Below are 26,489 nucleotides of genomic sequence, written 5' to 3'. Positions count from 1 at the left end.
CTTTCAAGCTTAATGGAAATAAAACCAAGGTATTGGAGGATGGTCCATTCTGGACCGATGAATTCTGTCCCCCTTCTCTGGATAATCTCCCATTCCCTGTTGAATCAGAAAAAAAATCTCGGGTGAAGATCTGTGCGCCTCTCTCTCCTGAACAACCGATCAGTGGTAATGCGGGTGTGGACCTTAATCACCGGACCGAAAACAGGCCCACCCCTTAAGAAACGAGTACACTGTTGTACTTAAAGCAAGTTTATTGGACAAAAACTCCAGGGAGCGTTTAGATTGTGTTGCAGGACAAAACTAAGCCCCGTCTGAACAATACATCAGTCGGCAGTTTATATACTTTTGCAACAATTTAACACACTCCCAGATACATTTATTACTCTCCACCCACAACATATGATTGGACATAACCTCTTCAAAGAAATCCCACCTTTCCCCAATTCTTCCATTTTCATTGGCCAGCCTCATCTTAATTATTATCTAAACAACAAAACTCGTTGGGTCACGCTCTCAAACATGAGGAGATTATAACTACTATCTACGAGAGTTATCAGACCATAAACTCGAGGCCGTTTCTGCAGATGCTGACTTCAAAGGTTGGGATTACTCATTTACCTGCCTTCTGTCGTCTGAAAACCTGTTTAGAAGTCAAAGTGTGTTTTGCAAGACAGCCCTAGCCACTATGTTCTGATTCATTGTGAAAAGGGCCTTTATATTGACATTCATGAATTTCCCATGTATTTATGTTTCGAGCCTTGAAACACTTGTGTATAGACGCTTTATGAATGCCATATCATATCATATGTTAAGGTACATGTATGTTTTTACATTTGGTAGATTTTCCACGTTATCTTTCTGTGCAAGAGCAAGCTAATATTGTATCAGTTCTGAACAAAAAGAAAACCATGCTCAGTTTGCCATACCCCAAGTCATCAATATGGCACTTACAACATGAATCCCTCTTTAATGATGGGATCCTTCCTGGCCATGTATCAAGGAAGCTGATGGAGGCTTTACCTGTGTCCGTCTTGCAACCACTGGGTAGCTGCTGGGGAAAATGGTGGTACAAACTCAAGGGTGTGTGTACCCCTCTGCAGGCGATATAAGATAGCACCAATATGGGGGGTGCAGAAGAAATTCCTTTTTCGGCCCTTCTCCCACAATTTCAACATTATGGCCCTTCTCACTTTTTTCATACATCCTCCATAATTCCAATTTGTTTAACTGCTTTTCTAGCTTCAAGTACTTGTGGTTTGTTGTGAAAATGTTTTGCAGGTTCTCTAATATCCCTGTATCATAGGATCCCTCAATAGGCCAATAGTTTATAATTGTCCCTTTACTCTCCCGCAACCATTCCATATGATATTTTAAAATGTTCACCTTATAGCAGGGCAACAAATGATTCAACAGAGCCTCCATAGTCCAATCCAAGTTATCAAAAAATAGTTAAAAAAGAATATCTGATACTAAGCCGAATCTGCGGCAAGAAAATGTTTTCATTCATGAGCTCCCGTTTTACACTTGCTCAATTCCTAAGCCGTACTCCACACTCATTCACCGTACTCGCCTATACCACAATTACCTCACTTCACTATTTACTCCAATTCTACTTCTCACTCATACACAGAAGACAGCATTTTATCAAAAATACTTGCTGGGCAATATTTCTGAGATATGCCCACCACTCATGCATAGCAGGGGCTCAAGGCTTTCCACTACAGCACCACCGCTCTTGCTTCTCCTCTTTTACTTATACAGCCTTTCTCTACTATAAAACCGTCCTTTCCTGACTCAGCCCGCACCACAAATACAAAAGGATGTCAAGGCCTTCTTCAGAAAGGTATCTACGGTTGGATTTATCCTAAGATACCACCCACCTTCAAGTGAGGGCTCCAGCCAACCAGACAAGCAAACTTAAGGGTATCAGGAGAAGCTTCACACTGGGTGTGTGGGTTAAGACACCACCTCAGACCTCTAAAATAACAAAGTAAAATATATACAAAGGACTTACAACACAAAACAGTTCAATGACTCTATCAAAAAACATCCACTGTTGCCAAACCCTGCAACCTTAACTAATTTCACACCCACACTCCAAGTCAACCCTTTCCCCCAAACAAAAATCCAAAAGACGAAAACAAAACCCCTTAAGACAAGGAAATAACCCCTTTTCTACCCTTATTTCGCCTCTTGCTTTACACCCGCGACCATGTACTCACGTGAACCCGAGGTGCTCCAATGTACTACTTCATCAAATCCTTCAGCACAATTAAGTCGTGGAACCACGTCTCCAGGGAGCAGGCAGACCTTTAACCAATATAGCATCCACAGACCTCTTTTTCACAGTGTACAAAATACTGGTCCCTGTTATGAGGTGCCGTAGCTGAGAGGAGTGGACAGAAGACCCCCAACATCTTGGAACGCCTGGGCTCCTACCTTGGCTCACCAAATGTGGGGGTGACCCTTTAATCACCTTAACCCAAAACAGGCCCATCACTTAAGAAGTGAGTGCACGGTTGTACATGAAGCAAGCTTATTGTACAAAAACTCTGGGGAGTGGTTACATGGTGTTGCAGGACCAAACTAACCCAAATCTCAACAATACAACGTCAGTTGCCAGTTTATATACTTTTTGCAACCATTTAAAACACTCCCAGATACATGTATTACTCTCCACCGACCAAATATCATTGGACAAAACCTCTTCAAAGAAATCCTATCTTTCCCCAATTCTTCCATTTTCATTGGCCAGGCTTACCTTCATTATTATCTTCAGATCATTTTCAAAACACACCTCTTCTTGGGATTCGTTGTAGTAGGTCCTGAGCTTGGTGCATGGTTTAAACATTATTACTGAAAACATAATTAATTGCTAGCAATTGCTGGACTAAAAACCTTTAACTTTAAGTATGATTGCACATGGTCTTGCTGACATATTTTAGCAAATAGAGGAAGGTCTGCCCAAGCAGAATTTTCCTTGAACCATAAATTGCAATCTCCATTCTACACACTCCTGTTGTCTCTAAAAGTCATTTGTTGTGCAGCTACATACAGCCTCTGATGACCTGGAAAAACACTTAACCAAACAAATGACTAACCCTGTCTAAAGAACTTAATACAAAGGGCAAGATAACATCTGGTCCCTTGCAACTTCCCAATCTACAAGGCTCCCACGTTGCCACACAATTGAAACTCCTAAATAGCTTTAAGCTTTTAACGTATCCCATGCTTTACTACTGACCAGAATAAACAACAAAACTCTTTGGGTCAAGCTCTAAAACATCAGGAGATTATATCTACTATCTACGAGACTTATCAGACCATAAACTCAAGGCTATTTCTGCAGATGCTGACCGCAAAAGGTTGGGATTACTCATTCACCTCCCTTCTGTGTCTGAAAACCTGTTTAGAAGTCAAAGTGCATTTTGCGACAGATCCCTAACCACTATATTCTGATTCATTGAAAAAAAAAATCCACTTATATTGAGATTCATACAAATTCCCATGTATTTATAGTAAGATACATGCATGTTTTACATTTGGTAGATTTGATACTTCATCTTCTGCGCGCATGCAAGCTAATATTGTATCATTTCTGAACAAAAAGTAAACCATGTTCAGTTTGCAGTGCTTAATTTGTACAAAAATAAGTGGTAGTTCCCAAAAAATATTGGCCCCATAATGCCGGGCGCAGCACCGTCCTCAGCGCGGCTGCTGCGCCAACCTTAGCGCGGGCACGCCGGCCACGCCAGTTCAGTGCTAGACCTACCTAGATCGGCCCACCACCAGCCCATCACACTGCTACTGCTCCATGCCACATGTTTGGCGCTGCAGCAACTGCTGGCACAGGCTAGTAGTAAATAAGCAACTAAGACATGCTCCTCCTGTAACTGCGCCTCGATGCCCCCGGGCTGTGTGAGCGCATTAAAAATGCAAATAAATAAAAAAGCATTCTGTTGCAGTCACTGTTGCACTGTATTTGTCTCTACCCCTTCTGCCCCATCTGACAGTCTGTTAAATACACCAAGTATTGTTAATCGGGTACGTCCAGGAAGAGCACCCTCCCCTCAGCCCGTTCTTCAGTCACCCCATCCAGGTGTTTTGTGTAATCAATTTACTCTCAAGCTCTTATCAGTCATCACATCTCGTAAATGCATCCCCCTTCACCCTTCCGTCAAGCACGAGCCTGGTGTTGTATAACTTGGAAAAAGTCATATCTGCAAGACATTGTTGTGAAATCAGCGGCCTGTGCTACTTCTGCTTTAGGGCCTCTTTCCACCTTAACACATACTTGTCACCCAATATTCAGGAGCCAGAGGAGAATGCATATTCGGATACCACCTTCCCACTGACATGTTCTTGACATACTTCACTAGACTGCGGGGTGTAACAGACACCCACCTCCCTATCTGAGGATTCCTATCTGAGGATTGCATGTGCTCTCATTCGGAGCACATGCTCGGAGCGTACTGTTCCCAGGTTAAGGGGCCACATCTGGTGTATAAACTACACATCAGGATAGAAAATATGCGCTGGAATTATGTAAAAAAATTACAGCAAAAGACGGTTTAGAATTATACACGAATACTCAACTAGTGCTTTTATTTATGATGACAGATTAGTGGGCACGTGCACCATGTTTATCCCCGTCTAGTTTCCATGTGTGTATCTTTAAGCCTGAAATGGCATTTCAGAAGTTCGTCTTTGCATGAGCTTTTCTCGCGAAGTGCAGCTGGTTCGGTTTCGGCCCAATACGTGCACCGTTCCGGGTCCCCTCACTGAAGCTTGTTTGTGAACTAATAAGGCCGATAACATTAAAAGGAAGAACGGAAACACCCAGGCAAAAATTCACAGTTCATGTTTCGTTTAGATGAATCCTATCCAGGGTCGGACTGGAGCATACAATTGTCTCGAGTCGGGCTCGGCACCAATGAAAAAGTGGCCAAAGTTGCAAACGACAATTCATTCCTTTTGTGACAGACACTAGTGGGACCACGTTGTCGACCGTGCCCCGTCCGGTCCTGGGCTTTGCCCTGCCTTGCCTAAATCACTTAGGCTACCTTCCGTGGGGCCGCCACGGCCATGCTAAACCTGATGATGACAAAAATAGGTGCGCGGCACAGCGGCCCCTCGGAAGTTAAGATTTTAAAAGAAAAAACGTATATTTTGGCGGCTGGGGCCCATCACTTTCAAAGTGCTGGGCCACAGCCACTACTCAAAATAAGTTATTTCTTTTAAAACCTACCTTCTGTGGGGCGGGACCCCGGCCAACAGTCCCACGGAAGGTCAGGTTTTCAAAGACAAAGGTAAAAAAACATACTTTTGGGCACAATCCACAGGCCCAGCCGCCCGCGGCAGAGTCATCCGACTCAGTCTGCGGCAGCCAGCAGCGCCTGGTCACAGAAATTGACCTGGGCCTGGCACTGACTGCAGTCAGCAGCACACTGCACACAGGTCATACAGACAGAAGCCCAGGCGCGGATGGGCCCCTGGTGGAGTCCTGACTCCTGGGCAGTAAGGATACCACCAGAGGACCGTGCCGCCGCCCGGGCCCCGACCTGGACCTTCCTTGCCTGATCACTTGACTGTGACAGGCTCAGGCTGCACCGCACGCAACAATAAGTGACTTACATGCTTTGCCAGCTGGGTCTTGGTCTTCTGTTGGGCCTCAGGGTGGGGGGGGCGGGTGCACACACTGCACCTGCACAAATGAAAAAGTAGGCAGAGGGGGCCCCAGGAAGCAACTAGGCCACACCACGCAGTGCAGCAGGGCCTGCTCTCTCTCTCACAAGTCAGGACCAATGACGCCACGTCTCGACACCTTCACTTCACAGTAACTCGTGAAATGAAGGTGGTGCAGCGCTGCCTCCTGTGGCAACAACAAAACGTCACCATGTAATTTCACTGGCTCAGAAGAACAGCCAATGAAAACTGCACATTCTGTGTTACTATACAGAATGTATCAAATACTGCATAGTAACAACAGAATGGTAGTTTTCATTGGCTGTTGTTTGTAGCAGTTTGTTGTTCATTGCTATTGCTGGCCCCTCCCAGGCCCAGCCAGCCATGGCCTGCAACCTGCAGGCACGAGAGAGATCGAGATCAGAATGACAAATCCCAATGATTTATAATCGAAGCAAAGCGAAGTGGAAGAACAAATAAAGCAATTGCACGTGCGCTGCCCCCCCCCCATGAGTTCTGGTGCCCAAAAAAGAGTGCCGGTGTTGGGCACCGGCAACCACCCCCACAAATTAAGCAGTGCATGCATGTTTTTACATTTGTTAGATTTGATGCTTCATCTTCTGCGCGCATGCAAGCTAATATTGTATCAGTTCTGAACAAAAAGTAAACCATGTTCAGTTTGCCCCACCTGCAGTGATCAATATGGCGCTTGCAACATAAATCCCTCTTTAATGATGGGACCCTCCCAGGCCACCCCAACAGCAAATGTAGCTCTGGCAAAAGCTGAGAACTTTAAAAGAAACGGATGCTAATATGAAGGGCCAGTGGTTGCCTGCGCAACCATGGGTATTTTGTACTGTTGCAACACCACATTACTAGAGTAGCCCAAATACTATCTCTATTCAGGACACCGCAGCCGGAAGGTGGCGGGTCTTCCAAAATGTTCCCATGCCTCCCCTATTCTGAATAAACTCCATTGGCTCCCAGTGGAAAGCAAATTGAAATGTAAGGCCTTGTGTCTTATTCACTGTGCACTGCATAGCCAGGGGCCATGTATTTGCGAAAAAAAAGCCTATTCTCTATCCCCCTGTATGTCATTGCATTCCGCTTGTCAGCGATGGCTATGTGTACCCCGGATCAAAATAATCACAGTTGGGGGTCAGGCTTTCTCTGTGGCAGGGCCTCGGCTTTCCAACACCATGCTCCTGACTCTAAGGCTCACGGATGACTAAGGACTTCTTTTATCCCTGGAGACCTTGGAGAGGGTTTCCCAGCAACTCCAAACTCTAAAAGTAGCCCAGAACCCTGTTGATCACCTCAAGGCCTCTCTGAGCCAGTTCGACCTTTCCCAAATTATTTCGAACCACTGTATAACCTGCGGTGCTGCCTTTGGCCCTCTGCAAACTTCAAACTCTGTTGTCCGCCTTTAATGGTCCTAGTGACTTGTAAGATCCCCCTCTTTTTCTTTTCAATACAGTTCCAAGTGCATTTGACTTCTGCTGCTCAAATCAATTGTCAGCACCCCTTGTTCCACCCCGAGTGCCCTCTTTGCTCACAAAGTCTGCATTTTCTCCATTTCCTTTACAGGGGGGCGGGTGGTCTAATTCTTATTCGTACAGTACCTTGGTTTCGAGAGGGGGGAAGGTTCGTGTGCTCCATGCCCACTTCTTTTCAGATCTTAAGATAACATTAATATGAAGAGGAGTTTTCTTTGCACCACTTGCTCTGAGCAACGTCTCAGAAATGACATCGCCCTATCATGGCTATCCACCAATGCAGGGCTAGCGGGTCTTCTTGGCAGTCTGGGATGGGCACCCTCTATGACTGGATATGCCAGTTTCCCCCCTTTTCAAGTAAACACAATGATCTTCACTCAGTACAGTTTATTGAACAAAAAAAATCCGTTAAACACACACCCACATTCAAAGTGTTTTCTCTGGGCTCAGTATAGATGGTTATTAAAAGTAAACATATACACCTTATAGCATTTCCTGAGGATGTGCTCAGCTGAATAATCAACCTAAATAGTGTTCAGAGCTTCTAGGCGCGTCTATGCATTCCATCAGTGTTTAGTAGGCTTTTCATAGAACATTACTGTGAACATCACTGCTCAAATGTAGTGCTTTCATCTCAGAGGTACAGATATCATGGCACTAAGACAGTCCCCCTCCCCGACCCCCCCTGTCCACAGGCACCTCCCAAACATCCATTACATAGGACAGCGACAGCCACTGAGGCAGAAAGCCACTGAGGCAGCTCAAGATGTTTCCAGGGTAGAAACACGTTTTAAAATTCTTCCACGACAGGTTCATCATGAAAAGCTGCCATTGGGCGAAAATTGGCACAGGCACAGTCTCTCTACCCGGTCGGAGTTCTGGGCACAAGTGATCATCAGGAAAAGGTCCCATGGAAAGAGTTATTTGCGAAAGGAAACTAGGGATTTGAAAAGGATAAAGGTGGTACTTTTATTAGAAAGGCCAGAATGAAGTATTGTGAGTGGGTGGAGGGGGGAGAGGCTTCCATAGGCTGAACACAGATCATCCTGTTTCGAAAACCTCTTCCGAGAGATGTACCAAGGATAGGCCCAGAGCAAATTGTAGGAAGAAATGGGACTTTTTTTCAATTATGTTAAAAAAAATGTAATTTAACAAACCATAAAGTGGTGTATATTTCAACGTCTTCTATTTCGGTGGCCTCTTGGTTCCTGATCCTGTATAGGAAGGTGGGCGGAGGGGGAGAGTAAGTGGTAGTAGGGGGAGGCGCTTGATGGTAAACCGGAAGTGTTTATGTGTACTGAGCGGAGAGACCCGTTATCTGTGTTCTGGGATGTTTCTAGATCTACTGTGGTGTGGGCCCCTGGGGCTTGTATCTGCAGGAGGGCTCCCCAGGTGTAGGCATGTTGAACGCTCGGTTTGCTACTAAGCGCAATGGCTTGTAGGAGCTTTGCAGCTTTGGCCGGACAATCTGAGTTGCATTGGGTAGTTTTGAAATGCCACTTGAGTCATTTACCATTGATTGTTTTGTTATTTAGGGAGGAGGAACAAAGGGAGGGCAAGGCAATGATCTTACTAGGCCTCGTGTCATTGAGATTGTGCAAGTGCACAACGCAAAGTGAGTTAAGTGCAAGGGAGGATGGGACTGCAGGGGGCAATCCCAGCCCGGTAGTGCAAGGTTAGCCAGGCCGCAGTGCAGGTTGGGCCAGGCGGCAGTGCAGGGGGACTGGTCAGGGCGGCCTGGTGTCCTGTAAGACTCAGAGGACACCCAGCAGCCAGTCAGCAGACGGAGCAAGGGAAGGTTAGCAGGGCAGAGGGGGCGCGAAAGAAGAGAAGAAAGGGAGGTCTTGAGGAGCTTCCGGAACCTAAGAAGATCCGGCTCAAGGCAGAGAGAGGCAGGGAAGCCATTCCAGAGGGAGGCACCTGCAGAGGAGAGCGAGATCTACCCCCATTCTCTGCTTGGAGAAGCAACTCACGTGCAGAGAGTTAGAAGCAGACGAGGGAAGGGCTCTAGGTGGAAGGTACTTAGGAAGAGAGAGTTGAAGGTAGTGAGGTCCATGGCCCCAGGAAGTCTTGTGGAGTGGACGATACAGAGGGTCTTACACTTGATCCTTGCAGCCACCATGAACCAGTGGATGGATTTCAGGCCTGGAGAGATGCAGTCCCTGGGCTTGAGGCCAAGAATAAGTCTTGCGGTTCTGTTCTGGATGAGGTGAAAAGGGCAAAGAGTAGAGGAAGGCAGATTGAGAAAGAGTGTGTCACAGAAGTCCATCCTGGAGAGAACCAGGGCTCTGGAGACGGTGAGCTTCTGGGGGAAGTGAGGAAAGGAAGAATACCTCTGAGCTGAGAAAGTACAACTGGTAGTGGGCCTTCTTGGTGACGTCCAAGATGTGAGGAGAGAAGGAGAGAGAGGGGTCGAAGATCACACCAAGGTTTTTGCCTCGCAGGAAGGTGAAGGAAGAGGGCTCAAGGAGGGCGGCCAGAGTGAGAGAGGGAAAGTGAGAGCAGGAGTCCCAATGAGAAGGATCTCATTTTTACTGGCGTTAAGGCAGAGATCATTAGAGGCACACCATTCCTGAATCGCAGCTAGACAGCTGGGGATGAGCGAGGAAGGAGGAGAGGCTGAGGGGAGCCTGAAAGAGAGCTATGAGTCATCTGCATAAGACTGATGGTTAGAGGAAAAGTCAGAGATCAGGTGTGCCAAAGGGGCCAGATAGACATTGAAGAGCCAGGGTGAGGGGATTTAGCCCTGGGGAACACCACATGTGTAGAGGGAAGTGGTTGAGAGAAAGGACCCAAGCTAGACCGGGGACGGTCGGTCCAGGGGGAAGGTGATCAGCCACGCCAGAACCTGATCCCTGAAGCCAAGGGTCTTGCGTAGGCGAGTAATCAGGATGTTGTGGTTGACTGTGTTAAATGCAGAGGAAAGGTCGAGGAGAATGAGGACAGAGGGAGAGCTTGAGTCCAGACTAGAGAGCAGATCTTCATGGGTGTTCAGGAGTACAGTTTCCATGCCTCTGGCTGTTCTGAAGCCAGACTAATGGTCATGAAGACAACCAACAGATTTGGTGTAGAGAGTTATCTGGGAGAAAGCCAACTTCTTCAGGAGTTTGCCCAGGAAAGGAGTGATAGAGAGCAGGCGATAGTTTGCTGGAATGGAGGGATCGGTAGAAGGCTTTATTAGTAGGGGGTGCACAAGGGAGGGCTTGAATAGAGAGAGGAAAGATCCAGTGGTGATGGAGTGATTACAGAAATCGGCCAATGCTGGAGTGAGAGAACCAATGTTGTCCTTAATGGTTCTGGAGGAGCAGGGGGTCATCTGTTTAGATGAGACTTTCATAGACCGGACTTGTCTGGAAACATCTTTAGATGTTACAGGAGAGCGGGAGTAGAGAAGGAGAGGGGGGCGGCCAAGATGATTCTGTCAGAGGTGGTGGGAGAGAGAAGAGATGAATAGAGTGCAGATGGATGCCCTGGGGTTTAGTGGTGAAATGAGAAGCCAGAGCCGTGCATGGGGCCTGGGTAGGTGTAGAAGAGGTAGATACTTCAGTAGGATTGGCCTTCTCCTTGCAGATTTTGGAAAGTTTGGCCGTGTTGTTGAGTTATTTGATGCATGATTGGGGCCTGCAGGAGTACAGGCTACACCATATGTATGGAAACAGCATTTTAAGAAATCACAAAAATGGAGAGTGAATTAGTACATGGTCTGTGATTTAAATGGTTCCAATATTGAGATCTCTTCCATTTGCTTAAGAACATTACAATGAAGGTCTGCATTCAGATGCTTTTCCAAATCCTGTTTGAACCCCTTGCATGTCCCTCCCCTTCTTCTTGCGAGTGTGCAGATGTTGTTCTCGCTTGTTTTCTATATCCTTAATGTCTTCTTACCTTCCCGCAGGTGAGATGCGACATTTGCACTGATGGCGGACTGGAGCCTGCTGGGAAAGCTCTTGGAGAGTGCACAGGAGCACTCAACCGTGGTTGGGAAAGTCTGGCTCACGGTCCTCTTCATCTTCCGAATCCTGGTGCTGGGCATGGCGGCTGAGAAGGTTTGGGGAGACGAGATGTCAGGGTTCACCTGTGACACCAAGCAGCCGGGTTGCCAGAACGTCTGCTACGACAAGACCTTTCCTATTTCACACATGCGCTTCTGGGTCCTGCAGATCATTTTTGTGTCTACGCCCACCGTCATCTACATGGGCCACATCATGCACCTGGTCCGCATGGAGGAGAAGGAGAAGCGCAAGGAGAAGGCCCGTCAGGGCAAGAAGGAGACAGAGGTGGACAAGCAGCTCCTCCTGGCCACGCCCAAGCCCAAGAGGCCATCTGTCAAGGATGACATGGGCAAGGTGCGCCTACGGGGGGCCATTTTGAGAACGTACGTGTTCAATATTATCTTCAAGACTCTTTTTGAGGTGGGCTTCATCGTAGCCCAGTACTTCCTGTATGGGTTCGAGCTTCGGCCCCTTTACACCTGCAGCCGGTGGCCCTGCCCAAACACTGTCAACTGCTACATTTCCAGACCGACAGAGAAGACCATTTTTATCCTCTTCATGCTGACCATGGCATGCCTTTCTCTGCTCCTCAACCTCATTGAGATATACTACCTAGGGTTCAACAAGTGCCGGCAGGGCCTCGCTGCCAAAAACTGCGCCGAACCCGAATCCGACTCTAAACCCATCACAAAGAACCCTGGAGACAGTGTCACCCACTTTATTCCGCATTACTCTCACTATACTCCTTCCAGTGCGCCCCAGACATTTACCTCAGGGCTTGGGTATGGGCGCTCCAGTTGTCCCAATAACAAAATTCCACCCTTGCCCCCGGACAACAGTCAGGTGGCCCATCAGCAGAACAGAGAGAACCAGGCAGTGGAACAGAATGGCCTCTCAGACAGCAGCAGCAGCGACCTAGAGGATTGCCCGACTCGACGGGAGAAGCACAGGAGAACTAGTCGGGCCAGCCGGCATAGCACGCGTTCCCGGCGCAGTGATCTAGCCGTTTGAGCACCAGCGCTAGAGGTCAAGGGTGTGGAGTCATCATAGGTGGCCCTTGAGTGCTGTGCACTTGATTATCATTACCAATGGCAGGGCAAGTATGTGGCGGGGAGCGAGCGACTGTGCGTGTGGGTATGAAAAAGGTGAATCACTTGAATGGACACCCAAAGGGAAGGGCATCAAAATGATGGGACTGCAAGAACGGCCAATGAGTACATGTACAGTTTGTAAACAAATAGTCCCACTGGGGAGTTACTTTCATGGCAATCTTGACTGAGCTCCAAACATAGACACATTTCATATATTAGACATGCAAGTTTGAGTTTTATAATTCACAGTCAACAGCATCCTTTAATGAGATCTCACTCTGATATCTGAGTGAGGGTGGACGATCCAACATTCATCACCCATGGCACCCCCTTGGGGACCATTCCTTAGCACCCACTATATCTTCTCATCTTTCGATTGCTCCACTGCCCTCTTCTCCATCAATCCTGCCTACTTGTGCCCCTCCTGTGCACCCTATCCCTCTGCTCTTATTGAAAAGGGGACAGCAGTGCAGAAGCCAGGCTGAATCTGGAGTCCAAGTGCAGTCTATCCACAGTAGGCAGCTAGCTCGCAATCTCAGGGTTCTCAACACCCTATTATCGTTACTACTGCCCCTTTAAAATGAACCTGTCCATCTGGGCTGAGATTCCCTTTAGACTGGCCCTAACCTTCACACTTCACAGACTCCTTTTCTCCTGAGAATACTTGCCCCTCAATGTATCTTCAACATGGCAACTGCCCCTCAGAAAATTATTTCTAAGAGGGAAAGGATAGCACTTCAAGATACTTCTCAAAGGAAGAGATACTGCTGCTCCTCAGGACACCTTCAACAGATATACTGACCCTCAGAATACTTCTAAGAGGGAGCATTACCGCCCTTGAGGATACCTTCGAAAGAGCAAGTGGTCCTCAGAATACCTCTAAGAGGGGCAATTACACCACTTCAGGATAACTCTAAGAAGTCACTGGCCTCAAGAAGACCTCAAAGAGGGGCACATGCTGGCCCATAGAATACTTCCAACAGAGCTACTGTCCCTCGGAATATTTGTAGCAGGAAGAAATGCAGCCCCCCAGGAAACCTTAAATAGAGCTACTGCCTCTTAGAATACCTCTAGCAGGGAGAGGCACAGCCCCTCAGAACACTTCAAATAGAGCTACTGCCTCTTAGAATATCTCTAGCAGGAAGAGATAGGGCCCCTAAGAAAACCTTAAATAGAGCTACTGACTCTTAGAATACCTCTAGCAGGGAGAGGCACAGCCCCTCAGAACACTTCAAATAGAGCTACTGCCTCTTAGAATATCTCTAGCAGGAAGAGATAGGGCCCCTCAGAAAACTTCAAATAGAGCTACTAACTCCTAGACTAACTCTAGCAGGAAGAGATATGGCTCCTAAGACACCGTCAAATGGAGCTACTGACTCCTAGACTAACTCTAGCAGGAAGAGATATGGCCCCTCAGAAAACTTCAAATAGAGCTACTAACTCCTAGACTAACTCTAGCAAGAAGAGATATGGGCCCCTCAGAAAACTTCAAATAGAGCTACTAACTCCTAGACTAACTCTAGCAGGAAGAGATAGGGCCCCTCAGAAAACCTTAAATAGAGCTACTGACTCTTAGAATACCTCTAGCAGGAAGAGATATGGCTCCTAAGAAAACCTTAAATAGAGCTACTGACTCTTAGAATACCTCTAGCAGGAAGAGATAGGGCCCCTCAGAAAACTTCAAATAGAGCTACTAACTCCTAGACTAACTCTAGCAAGAAGAGATATGGGCCCTCAGAAAACATTATACAGAGCTACTGACTCCTAGAATACATCTATGAGGGACAGCTACAGTACTTTGTGGTCCCTTTTAGAGGTAGAGCTACAACCCCTAAGAATACCTCTCAGAGGGCGTTCTTCTGCACCTTAGGATACTTCTGGCAGGGATACTGCCATCAGGATCATTTTTAGCAGAAAGATGCTGCCCATCAGAATACCTCTAACAGTGCTAACAGCCCCAAGGATACCTCTAACAGAGGTAGAAGTACTGCCAATCATGTTACCTCTAAGGAGAGACACCACCTCTCAAGATACCTTCAACAGAGGAACTAGCCCAAATATTTCTACGAAGAAAAGGACAGCGCTTTGCAATACATCTAAGAGGGAGAGTTAGAGCCGGATAGAGATACTGCCTTCAAGATACTTCTAGCAGAGAGATACTGCCTGTAACCGCCCTGCAGTCCCTAGAATAGCTGGAGCAGAGAGAATGTCACTGCCCCTCAAGGATACCTTCAACAGAGCTACTGACCCTAGGAATACCTCTAAAAGGAAGAGATACTGCCCTTCAGGCTACATCTAGCTGAGAGGTACTTCCATCTGAATACCTCTAAGAGATCTACTGGTGACCACACTACCTCTAACAGAGAGAGCTACTGACCCTCATAACACTGCAAAGAGGAAGAGATATTGCCCCTCAGGTTGCATCTAGCTGAGGGATACATCCATCCAAATACCTCTAAGAGACCTACTGGTGTCCACAATACCTCTTACAGAGAGAGCTACTGCCCCTCAAAATAGCTCTAAGAGGAAGAGATACTGTCCCTCAGGCTACATCTAGCACAGAGATACTTCCATCCAAATACCTCTAAGAGACCCACTGGTGACCACACTATCTCTACAAGAGAGAGCTACTGTCCCTCAGAATACCTCTATGAGGAAGAGATACTGTCCCTCAGGATACATCTAAGTAAGAAGGCTACTAGTCTTGAGGACAAGCATCTAAGAGGAAGCCATAATGTCCTTCAGGATACCTCTAAGAGAATGAGATACTGCACCTCAGGGTACGTCTAAGAGGAAGAGATTCTGTGCCTCAGGATACAGCTTAGAGGGAGAGCTACTGACCTTCAGGATATGTCTAAGAGGAAGAGATACTGTCCCTCAGGATGCAGATAAGAGGGGGAGGGGGAGCTAGAGCACTTCATAATAGGGGGCGTGCTATGTATCCCCTTCAGGATACTCCTAAGAGGGATTATTACTGTTCTTCAGGATACCGATGGGACTGACCCCTCAGGATGCCTCTAAGAGGGAGTGCTACTGCCCTGGAGGATACTTTTCCCAGAGACATACTGCCCCTCAAGATACATTCAATAGAGCTACTGTCTCTCAGAGGGAAAGTTACTGCCCTTCAGAAGGACTAAGAGGGAGAGCAACCATTCTCAGAATACTTTTAAAAGAACATGCTACTGCCCATTGGCACACTTCTAGCAGAAAGGGTAGTAACTGCCCCTCACAATGATGATTGCAGAGATATTGCCCCTCAGGGTACTTCAGACGGAGCTACTGGCCCCTAGAGAAAGAGAGGGCAACTCCTCCTTAGAATATCTGCAAGAGTGAAAGCACTTCAGGATACTTCTAGGAGGAACAACTACTGTCTATCAGGATACCTTGAAGAGGGAGAGATACTTATGCTCTAGGATACCTCGAAGAGGGAGAGCTATCTCTAACATACCAATGGGGCCCCCAGAAAACCTCCAACAGACCCCTACTAACTCCCAAATCCACACTCACAGAGAGTAGTGTCCCTCAGAATACCTCGGTTTTTTAAATGTCTTAACCAATGAGCTTGTACTGGGAAACAATGCTGTTTCTGGTTTGCCCCAGGTGGTCGATTAATGGTAAGAGGAAAGTATAGAAATACATTCTGTTCTAGAAGCAAGCGCTCCTACTCATGTAAATGGCATGGCTATATCGTATTGCCTTGCTTCCTGTAATCACTTTACCATTGCATGTACATTCCACAATCGAGTGCCTTATAATACCTCCAACCCTTGGGGAAGCTGAGCCTCAGGTTTCCTAAAACTGTAGAGTTACAAACCTCACATGCCTCCAGCCTCAGATCTAAAGTTTGTCAAAATACTCTAGTTGCTGGAGCAACTGCCACTCATTATCTCACTAAGCATCATTCAAATGCCTTCAGCATTCTTACAAACACCTCATACCCTGGAGTTCCTGCAAAGTACCTCCAACCACTTATCAATAATCACTTGCACCCTAGAGACAATTTCTCAAAACACCGCTCTCAAATCATTGTGCCTCAAGTTGTGTACAACCCTAGTGGCAATGGGTGGCAAAACACCTCAAGCAATCGTTTAAAAAACCACAAATGACAGCCACTGGAGCTACTTGACCTGAGGATATGGCTAATCTAGATCTACTTAACCTGACAATATGAATAACCTAGAGCTACTTAACCTGAGATGGCTAATATAGATCTACATAACCTGAGAATATGGATAATCTAGAGTTAAGTAACCTGAGAATATGGCTAATCCAGAGCTACTTAACCTAAGAATATGGCTAACCTAGAGCTACTTAGCCTGAGAATATGGCTAATCTAGATAAACATAACCTGAGAAAATGGATAACCTAGAGCTACTTACACTGAGAATATGGCTAACCTAGAGCTATTGCACCTGAGAGTATGGCTAATCTAGATCTACTTAACCTGAGGATATGGCTAATCTAGAGCTACCTAACCTGGGAATATGGCTAATCTAGAGCTAAGTAACCTGAGAATATGGATAACCTAGAGCTATTTAACCTGAGACTGTGGCTAATCTAGAGCTATTTAACCTGAGCATATTGCTAATCTAGATCTACTTACCCCGAGGATTTGGATAATCTAGAGTTACTTAACCTGAGAATCTGGCTAATCTAGAGATACTTAACCTGAGAATATGACTATTCTCGAGCTAAATAACCTGAGAATTTGGCTAATCTAGGGCTACTTAACCTGAACATTTGGCTAATCTAGATCTACTTAATTTGACAATATGGATAACCTAGAGCTACTTAACCTGAGAATGTGGCTAATCTAGAGCTACTTAACCTGAGAATGTGGATAATTTAGAGCTACTTAACCTGAGAATATGGCTAATCTAGATCTACTTAACCTGAGATTATGGCTAATCTAGATCTACCTAACCTGAGAATATGACTTATCTAGATCTACTTAACCTGAGAATATGGCTAATCCTGAGCTACATAACCTGAGAATATAGATAATCTAGAGCTGCCTAATCTGAGAATATGGACAATCTAGAGATACTTAACCTGAAAATGTGGCTAATCTAGAGCTGTGTCACCTGAGAATATGGCTAACCTAGAGCTACTTAACCTAGGAATATGGCTAATCTAGAGCTAAGTAACCTGAGAATATGGCTAATCTAGAACTACTTAACCTGAGAAAATGGCTAATCTAGATCTATTTAACATGAGAACATGGCTAATCTAGAGCTAGCTAACCTGAGAATATGGCTAGTATAAATGCCTGTGGAATTAAAAATATCTAGACACCTCTCCAAAAATGCCTACACTCGCTTCAAAGTACCTCCTGCCCCAATGCTACTGGTATAGACACAAATAGCAAATCTGCTCAAAGTAGCTGTAAATCAGAACTACTGTGCCAAAAAGGCAGTCACTCCACAACCAGTGGCATCAGGCTATGTCAAACTCTTCTTAGTCTACTTTGCAGGATACTCTTAATACTTTGCTGTTAAACCACCAGCAATCCCAGTGCAGCTGTTTCTTAAACTCCCATGCCACAAAATACCTCCAAGAGTTTTCTTACAGGATACACTATCATGAAGTTAATCTTCCTCAAAACCCACAAACCTTTAGTGCTACAGCTCAACGTGGTCACATCTCTTTATCATGCCTATAGTCCTAGTGTGACGGCTTCTTAAACTGCATTAAAATCCAGAGTACAGGGAACAAAACACCCATCGCCTCTCGCAGTGCCCACAATCATGGTGTTAATATCCCTCAACATCCCTCAAACATTGGGAATATTATCCATTGGAGTCACTGCTCATCAATACACCACCAGCAATAGTGCAACTGCTTTTAAGAATCCCTCTAATCCCACACTAAATATGCAATAAAATACCTCAGAAACTCATTAAACCACCAGATCCTTAGCCGGTGCATCTCAAGACAGCAAGAGCCCTAGACTCACTGCTCTTTCTGTGAAGGGAGGAGGTGATCTGAGCAAGCAACTGGAGACACCATTACATGAATGAACTTACTCTCCATGAGATGAACTGGGAACATTTTGGGTAGGGCATAATCACCAATTAAAGGACCATGTTATAGGTTGGGTGATGTTCGAAACGCAAAAGCCAACGGCATGCGATACCTTCAGAATCTCGACACTATACACAGTACTGCATTCTGAGCGAACATTACGTGATGATGGCTCAACCAATCAGGGTGTCGAACCACCCTGTGTACAGTCATGTGAAGCTGATCGCCACATATCAAGTGTTGTCCATAAGTTATGTAGACCCCCCAGCCATAAACTCGCAGGTTCACGTGTTGGTTGTGCTGTTGGTTTTGGATTGGAGTTTTATGATACCTGGAGGATTTCTATATGTATTTTCCGAGCATCTCAATTAGCAATACTCTGCACAGATCACATCAAATGATGCATGAGGCCATACTGGCCACGGGTCACATTAACCTAGTGTTGGTGTGGGGGGTTGGTGAGAGTTCCTGGGACTTGAGAAAAGAACTCTGGCAGACAATGATTCAGGGTAAAGAAGAAGGGTGTTGGAAAAATGATGACATTTGATGAAGAAGAACCTATATCGTCAATATATCAGAGTGAAGACTCTAGACAAAAACTCTCAGGGATATTGTATGTTTTTCTAAGGGAAATGTTGGTTAGGTCTTTTTGCAAGAGGTATGTGCATGATCACCGGCATTGGCCTACAATATGTGCATGATCACCGGCATTGACCTACCATAGGTGCGTGATAACCGGCATTGACCTAGAATAGGTGTGTGATAACCCTACGATGCCATTCGGACAGTTGTTTCAAGATTGTCATTATGCAATAGCGTCACAATCGCAACCAGCAAGGACACCTAAATCTCGGAATGACTCTTGAGCTGGGAGTCAGCAGTCTTCATTGGCAATGTTTCTGAAATGCGCGCAAGTCCCTGTTTCTGGCTGCAGGCATCAGTTAAACCAACTGGAATTGGTGAGTCCTTGGAAGCTGTCTCTGCTGGTACAAGGCAAATCTCTTGATGTATTTATTTATTTATGAAGCGCGTTCAGTCCCAATAAACAGATTCATTAATTAATGTTGTTATGTTGGTATTCATTCATTCATAAAGTTCTCAGTTTGGGTGATGGCATCCAGGAATTATTGGCTGACATGTGCAGTGCTCCTCCTATCACCACAAACACAGACAGGCAATGCGGCTGTTAAAACCGCAACCCACAGAGAGGTTCTTCCAGTAAAAGGACCTTTAATACAGAATGGGAACGTGCCTTAAAATACCAGAAACCCACTTAGGTATGTCAACTCAGAATACCACATCCACAGAGGGGTACCCCGAAAAAGAAGGTTTCAGACCCAGAAGGGTATATTGGTGCAGATGGTCAAAGATACATAGAGAGAATAAATGACAGCAAGCAAAATGCATCTCAGCTGTATCTGCTTAAGTTATTACAGCTCTTTAACTTGCAGCTTGGGGACATGTTGCCTATTGAAAGGCCTCAAAAGCTGGACTCGGCTCTAGCCATTCTAGAGGGGGAACTCACTATTGGCAAGTAGGCAAGTAGGAAATTGTGTACTCTGTGCAAGTGATGCACAGGTACTCATGCCACGGTGCAAGTGAGTTCTTTTTTTTCATTTTTATTTTTTTATTGTTGCATTTACAGTTTACAAAAAACCATACACAACAAAATACAAGAAAAACGACATATTAGAAAAACTAGAGTTACCATCAGAAAAATAAGAACACAGCTTCTATAAGCAAAAAGACAAAGCATTAAAATACAGAAAATTCAATTTAAAAAACTTGTTGTTTTCCGATACAAAGTTTTCTTATCCAATTCAGAACTTAAAAATATAAGAAAATTATTCAAAGCTAAAACCAAAGAAATAGCAGTGCCCCACATACAACGACACCAAAAAAGATTTCTGGCCACCTCTCAGCTGCCAATTGTTTTATCCCCGAAAAACCTGGTTCGTTCATTATCAAAAAATGTACATACAACAACCAGGTATTTCAGGGTTTCATAAGATTTGTTTTCACCACAGAACCTACATTCCCTTTCTGATGCCTTCAAATCAGCCAAAGTATTCGGCCCATTCCAATTCCTGATTTTCTCATAGACAGGCAATTGATTTAACCTGAAACGCATAAAAATCATACGTGTTACAGGACAGGGGAATTTCTGGAGATATAGTGGAAGACATTCCCTAGCATGCGTGAACTGTGAGTATTCCACAAAGCTGGTATAAGAGTGGATGTGATCCACTGTGTCGCCCAGTCATATCTAAACAGAATCTTTTTAATATGCCCTGGCCTTAGAATCAGATCATCCTCAGAGGCACAAATGTAAACCAACACAGAACACATCCGTTCAGTAAACGCACTCAGCGATGGAACAGAGCCTGCGAGCACAGCCTCCTCGAGACTCTCATAAAGGGAATTCTTAGGAGAAGCCATTTTTCTTCTGAAGCAAGAAAGCTCTCTCCAGACATATCTGGCCTCAGGACACAACTCGTGTCTAATGATTGCATTGGGGATAGCCACGGAAACGCCAAGAATGCTCTTCCAGGGTCTTCCCTGAATAATATTCAAAAAGTCACACATGTGATGGGAGCAAAGGTCAAGACCATACAGGATGATTGCCTCAAATTTGGCCAAATAATAACGTCTCGGGGGAGGCAAAGAAAACATACACACTTTCTGCTTTAAGAACTTCATTTGAGCACTAGGTTTCTTAGCTTTATCATTCAAGATGGATTCCCAGTGTTCAATACTGACCCTGTTAGCCAAATGATATCCCAAATAGATTAAAGTCTTGACCTGCTCCACTTTATCAGTTCCCATAGTCCAAGCATGATGTAGGTCTACTCCAAGATGGCTGGTGGCACTAGCTTTGTTGTCACTGCCCCTACACCCTGGAACTCTCTTCCACCTTGAATCAGGGATGAAACAACCACTTATGCCACCTTCAAGAAACTTACCAAAACTTGGCTTTTCAACAGAGATGAGTAATTACTTTGTCGCCATGTGATTGTGGAGTGTCTTTTTTTACAGCTTCATTGTGCAAATGTCATGATACCCCTGGGTCTGGGCGTTACAAAAATGTTATAAATAAATTAATAAAAATAACGTCATCTGCTTTAGGACTTTTGTAAATGCAGCCAGGCCTCTGATGTGTACATGGTTTGCTGTCTTTCATTTAATCATAAACTTGAATCCCAGCAGGTCTCATTTGGCCTTACTGGCCTCCCAAAATGACTCACCGAACGTTCTGAACGCTACCTTCCTGAAACAAGCAGCTACCCTTCCCTTGAGGTGAGCTGCCTAAGCCTTATGCACTTGAACCCTTTATTTGCACAAGAAACATTCTCTTTCTCGGGGGCGTGGCTAAGCGCCAATACAAGCGGCAGCCTAACTCGCGCACTGATTTTCAAAGGTAATATTTTACCTTACATAAGGTAGGGTTGTCCATGGTGGTCCGTGGCATCCTCACAAAAATTGTTTTCCAGCTTGCCCAGTCAGACCAAAGACTTCCGTGGGCGAGGCCTGCACAGCAAAGGAGTCCCGTGATTCCTACAACCAACGTCTCCTGCCAGCTGCAACGCTACAGGGATGACGCCATCCCAATGGTAACACTTTTTCTTCACAGCACATGTCTTTTATGAAAGAAAATGCTATTTAAACACATTCGTAAGGTACTTTTACTGCCTGCATCAATCCTAAAGCATATTTTTTAAAGCTTTTTTGCACCACAGCACAATATATTCAAATTTTTGTTGTTGCTTTGCTAGATTTCCTCTATCTACATAATCCTCATAGAAACCAAGGAATTTCATGTCCGATTTCTCTTTATAATTATTTAATTTTCATATTAAAGTGATACAATTTTGTCACATTTGGGTTTCTGGGGCATTTAGGAGTGGCTTACATTTTCTATACCACACATTAACCGGTGACCCGCCATTTTATTGGTGTCAATTATCCTTTAAGCACAAGTACAATCGTCTCAAAAAAAGGCACACTGAAAGAGGTACCAGTGTCTCCCTCTAATACCCTCAAAAGACGAATCGCCGCCGCCCAAGGAAGAAGGCTCAGACCTGGGAAAGCATTGAACCCCTATAGAGAGGATACAAACACTACATTGCAGCGACTCAATGATAAGTGGTCTGCCTTTGACTCTAGAATCACAGAGGTTGAGAGAAGGGTTGGCTATGCAAAGGACATGGCGGCCAAAGTCCAATCATTAGAGACCTCAGTTAAACTCTTGCAAAAACAAACAGAAAATCTTGAAAACCGAAGTAGGAGAAACAATATGCGCGATATTGGCCTTTTGGAAGGAACAGAAGGGGATAATACAAGCGCTATCCTAAATACAATGCTCACTAAACTCCTAGACCTACCAACAACGATAAAACTCAACACACAAAGAGCTCACCGTTTTGGTCCCATCAATAACATACTGCCCTCCAATGGCCCCCCCAGAACCCTGAATTTTTCATAACTCGACTATACACATGTTACACTTATAATGCTAAAAGTTAAACTACCAAAACAACTTTTCTGGAATGGCACGAAAATATTTATCTCCCAAGATGTCTCAAACGCTACAGCTGAAAGAAGGAAGCAACTACTTGCATTCAGACCAGCGTCAAAACAATTAAATGCCAAATGTGGCATTTTACACCCTGCTACTCTCAAAGTTACCCTTAATTATCGAAGATCAAGCTTTCAAGATCCAGCAGACTCAAGGCTCATTATTCAAAATCTCAAAACAAATGAGATGGATACTTCAAGAGCACCTACTTGACTATTTCAACAGATAAGATCAATATGACGATAGCATATAACTGCTTCTACGTCGCCGGAGTGGGATGAGGAAGAGGGCATCGCCTCTGCGGCCTTCTTACCCTCCATATCTTTTTCATTTTTTCATCAACATGGTTTTTTGTGGCCTTTTTTTGTTTACCACTTACTTTCTCAAGGTTTCTTCCATATATTTCCTGTATATCCATGTTGTCTTTGTCTCCCTGCCTCCCTCCAGTATCTTCATCCTCATGTTCTTACATGCGCAGTTTTACTAAAATGCACTTATGCGTGGCTCACCTATAATTATTTCATTTGTAATTATAATGATAACCATTACCACTCTGACCAATGGTACTGTATTATATTACCATTGTATGTTTATTACCTTGTTCTGAGTAATGATTCTTAATATAACATCTTGGAATGTCAAGGGATTACACAATCCTATTAAGAGACACAAAATTCTGTCATATCTCAACAGAACTAAGCCCTTAATAGCTTGTATCCAAGAAACACACTTATCACAATCTGAAGCCACCAAACTTAAACGACATTCAGTTGGGTAAGTTTTTTCGAGTGCAGCCGAAGGCAAGAAAAATGGTGTGGCTATATAACTAAATAAGAAATTGAAGTGCTCAGTTGTTGCTAATGAATCTGATGATCATGGAAGATGGGTGCTCGTTAAATTGCTTATCGAAATGTTTGAATACACTATTCTAAATGTATATGGACCCACATCTCCAGACCCCCACTTCTGGATACATCTTAGAAATCATATTCTCCAATGTATCCCCAATAACTTCATTATCTGCAGTGATTGTCACAAAATTATCGACCCATTTCTTCACAGAAAATCCAACTCTCATTTTAAGAAGACCAAATCCCACTCACAATATGTTAACTTTATACTTGAATTGGGAACTCCGGCGCATTACTCACCTCACAGACTTAGATTATACTTTCTTTTTTAATCCCCACAAAACTCTCTCCAGGCTTGACCACATATTTATATCAAAATCCATCACCAGCCCCTTGCTACAAGCTAATATTGGATCTATTACACTCTCAGATCATGCACCGGTTTGTGCTCTGAGACCCCCCACCGGCCCATAGAGTCGGGGTTTGCCAAGAAGCACTTTAAGACAAGATAGCAGCACCCATGAGATGGATAGGGGTGCAGATTAAATACTCTAACACCAAATCAATAATGACAACTCAACGGTTTGGCAAAGGGAGTCCGTTTAATGACAAGTACAAAAAACGGAGAGTCTCATGAACATCAGCGAATGCGTGATCTTCTCTCTCGTTTCACAACTCCCACGAACTTCACAAAAAACACATCATTTATACCAAAAACTCTTCATCAATGAAGTTTAACACTTAAAAATTGGCATGCAATTTTATTGGTTTGGAAAAGGTAACTTTACTATTGGTACTATATCTGTATATGGTAACGGAGTAAGAGGATTGGGTAAACACTGTCAGATGGGGCATCTAAGCCCTACCTTCAAACTAGCTACTGTAGATGTCACTAAAAGTATGACGTCTCATTGGTTCTACTAAGTATAGGACCCTAGATTACTTGGTCCATTGTGATTGGGTTGGCACCAACCCCTACCCGTACTTTTCCACTTCGCTTAGCAGCATGCAGAATAATGAGGCCAGGTGCAGGGAGTAAGTCTGTACCCCAGCTTTCCTCCAATTTATGTTACAGCCATTCATCACCTTAGTGGCCGTGTGTCAATTACTGGCTTGTAGTTGGCCTTGAGTCTGCCTCTTGGTCTGAGAAAGTTTAAGGAGGATGGGTACGATAAGGTGCCATGTGTAGGTGTGAAAGGCTTACTCCTGCTCGCTCGGCTGGTCACGTGGCTCAGACACAGTGAATTTGCCTCTTCTTATTTTTGTTTCACCCACCCCTGCCTTCGGCATCTTATCTTAACCCTTAAAAGCAGTATATTCTGTTCTTTGCTTCAATAAATTGTAACTACTGTTCGTCCATCTTGACAGATACGACTTTGGTTCTCCAGGCACAATTTGCCTCTGCTGAGTTTCGTTTCTGCCGAATGTGAAACATTTCTCGTGTGGCCTTTAGTAGTCTTGGTTAATTCTGCTTTTTGTGCAAAGTGGAAATATACTTATATAATGTACTTCTATTGAGGTAGATCTGTATAGTTGGTGCTTGCCGCACTATCCTTCTACTAAGCATAGCAAGCTGCATGATTTTCTTAGCTTTCTTGCGGTTTCAAGCATATGTACCCGTGTAAACTGGTTGAATATCTTCATTTTGCTCATGGCTTAAGCTTCTTACGTTTGACATCATCCTTTCACTTTAGGTTCACGATATCCTTTATTCATGGCGTTTCATCTCTCCTTATTGTTCTTAGGTCATCATGTCTTCTATATGTGAGTCAGTCCAGGTTCTCGTGACGTTACCATTCGTCTTCCATTAAGACTTTTTGGTTTCTTCAGGGACTGTACTTAGACGATCTTCATTACGTTTCATTTGTTGACATGGTTTTCTCAATGGATACCTTACTGTCCATGGTTTCCTTGGTATCGGTACTTCAATAGGTGCTGTTCTTCTGATAGGTACTGGACAGAGCCCTACTGCGGCTCTCTGCTGGTTTATTTGCTCATCATATGTCACATATTCCGGCGTGAACGTTCCTGGTACTTCAAAATGAACGGTTGGAGTGTGGCCTGTATTTGGGACCTCCTCTACACTCCCCCCTCTGGGCGATTCATCAACCACTTTCCCATCTTTCATCAGTTCTTCCAGTTTCTCTTTTGCTTCATTGGTTGAGTCCATTCTTTCTTCATCTTCTGGGTCTAGAAATGTCTCTTTGGGGTCCATATCTTTATTACTCCTTTCAAGCTTTCTGCTGTTCTTACGTGTTCGTCTTTGTTCCACATCATCAGTTGACACTGTCCATTCGGGCTGCAGTAAACCCATCTTCCCACATAATTTCTGTGCTTCTTGGGATATCGAAACTTTGTTCCTTCTGGTGTGTGAATGCTGGCCTTCAGAAGGTGTCTTATTTCTTCATCAGACAGGTCCTTGGGCTTCCAACCTGGCTTGACATTAATCATGATCTTCATCCCTATAGCTTTTTTCACAGTTTTCTGGCATTGAGATATTATTATCTTGATGACACAGACTCCTAGCAATATCATCACTAACAGGGCTCCTAGGAACTTGAATGCATCTGCCATCCATTGCGGATCCCATGAAAATAGTGATCCCAACCAACTGTCGTCGTTCACTTTGTCAGTCTCATCAATCATTTGGTTCTGTAGTTTTGTCAACATACCTATGGCTTCTGTTAGAGTTTCATTTTCTTCATCGTGAGAAGGTATAAATGTGCAACATGTTTCTCCGATTTTTGCACAAATTCCTCCATCCAAAGCTGTGA

At 44.6% G+C, this 26,489-nt stretch overlaps 1 protein-coding gene across 1 annotated transcript; it reads left to right on the top strand.

Moving 5' to 3' along the window:
- The first annotated feature begins 11,082 nt into the window (after positions 1–11,082).
- LOC138480693 (gap junction alpha-3 protein-like) lies at positions 11,083–19,341 on the top strand. Its single transcript, XM_069612376.1, has one exon. The coding sequence runs from the start codon at positions 11,099–11,101 to the stop codon at positions 12,182–12,184; it is 1,086 nt and encodes a 361-aa protein (XP_069468477.1). The 5' UTR covers positions 11,083–11,098; the 3' UTR covers positions 12,185–19,341.
- Positions 19,342–26,489: the final 7,148 nt, after the last annotated feature.

This window comes from Ambystoma mexicanum, chromosome 5p, assembly GCF_040938575.1.
Source record: "Ambystoma mexicanum isolate Mex_15411 chromosome 5p, UKY_AmexF1_1, whole genome shotgun sequence".
NCBI lineage: Eukaryota > Metazoa > Chordata > Amphibia > Caudata > Ambystomatidae > Ambystoma > Ambystoma mexicanum.
Note: the sequence above shows the minus strand (reverse complement) of the source record. Positions and strands in the feature narration are given on the sequence as shown.

Excerpts from the sequence above, each read along its gene's own strand:
- LOC138480693 (XM_069612376.1), top strand. The coding sequence starts at position 11,099 with ATGGCGGACTGGAGCCTGCTGGGAAAGCTCTTGGAGAGTGCACAGGAG.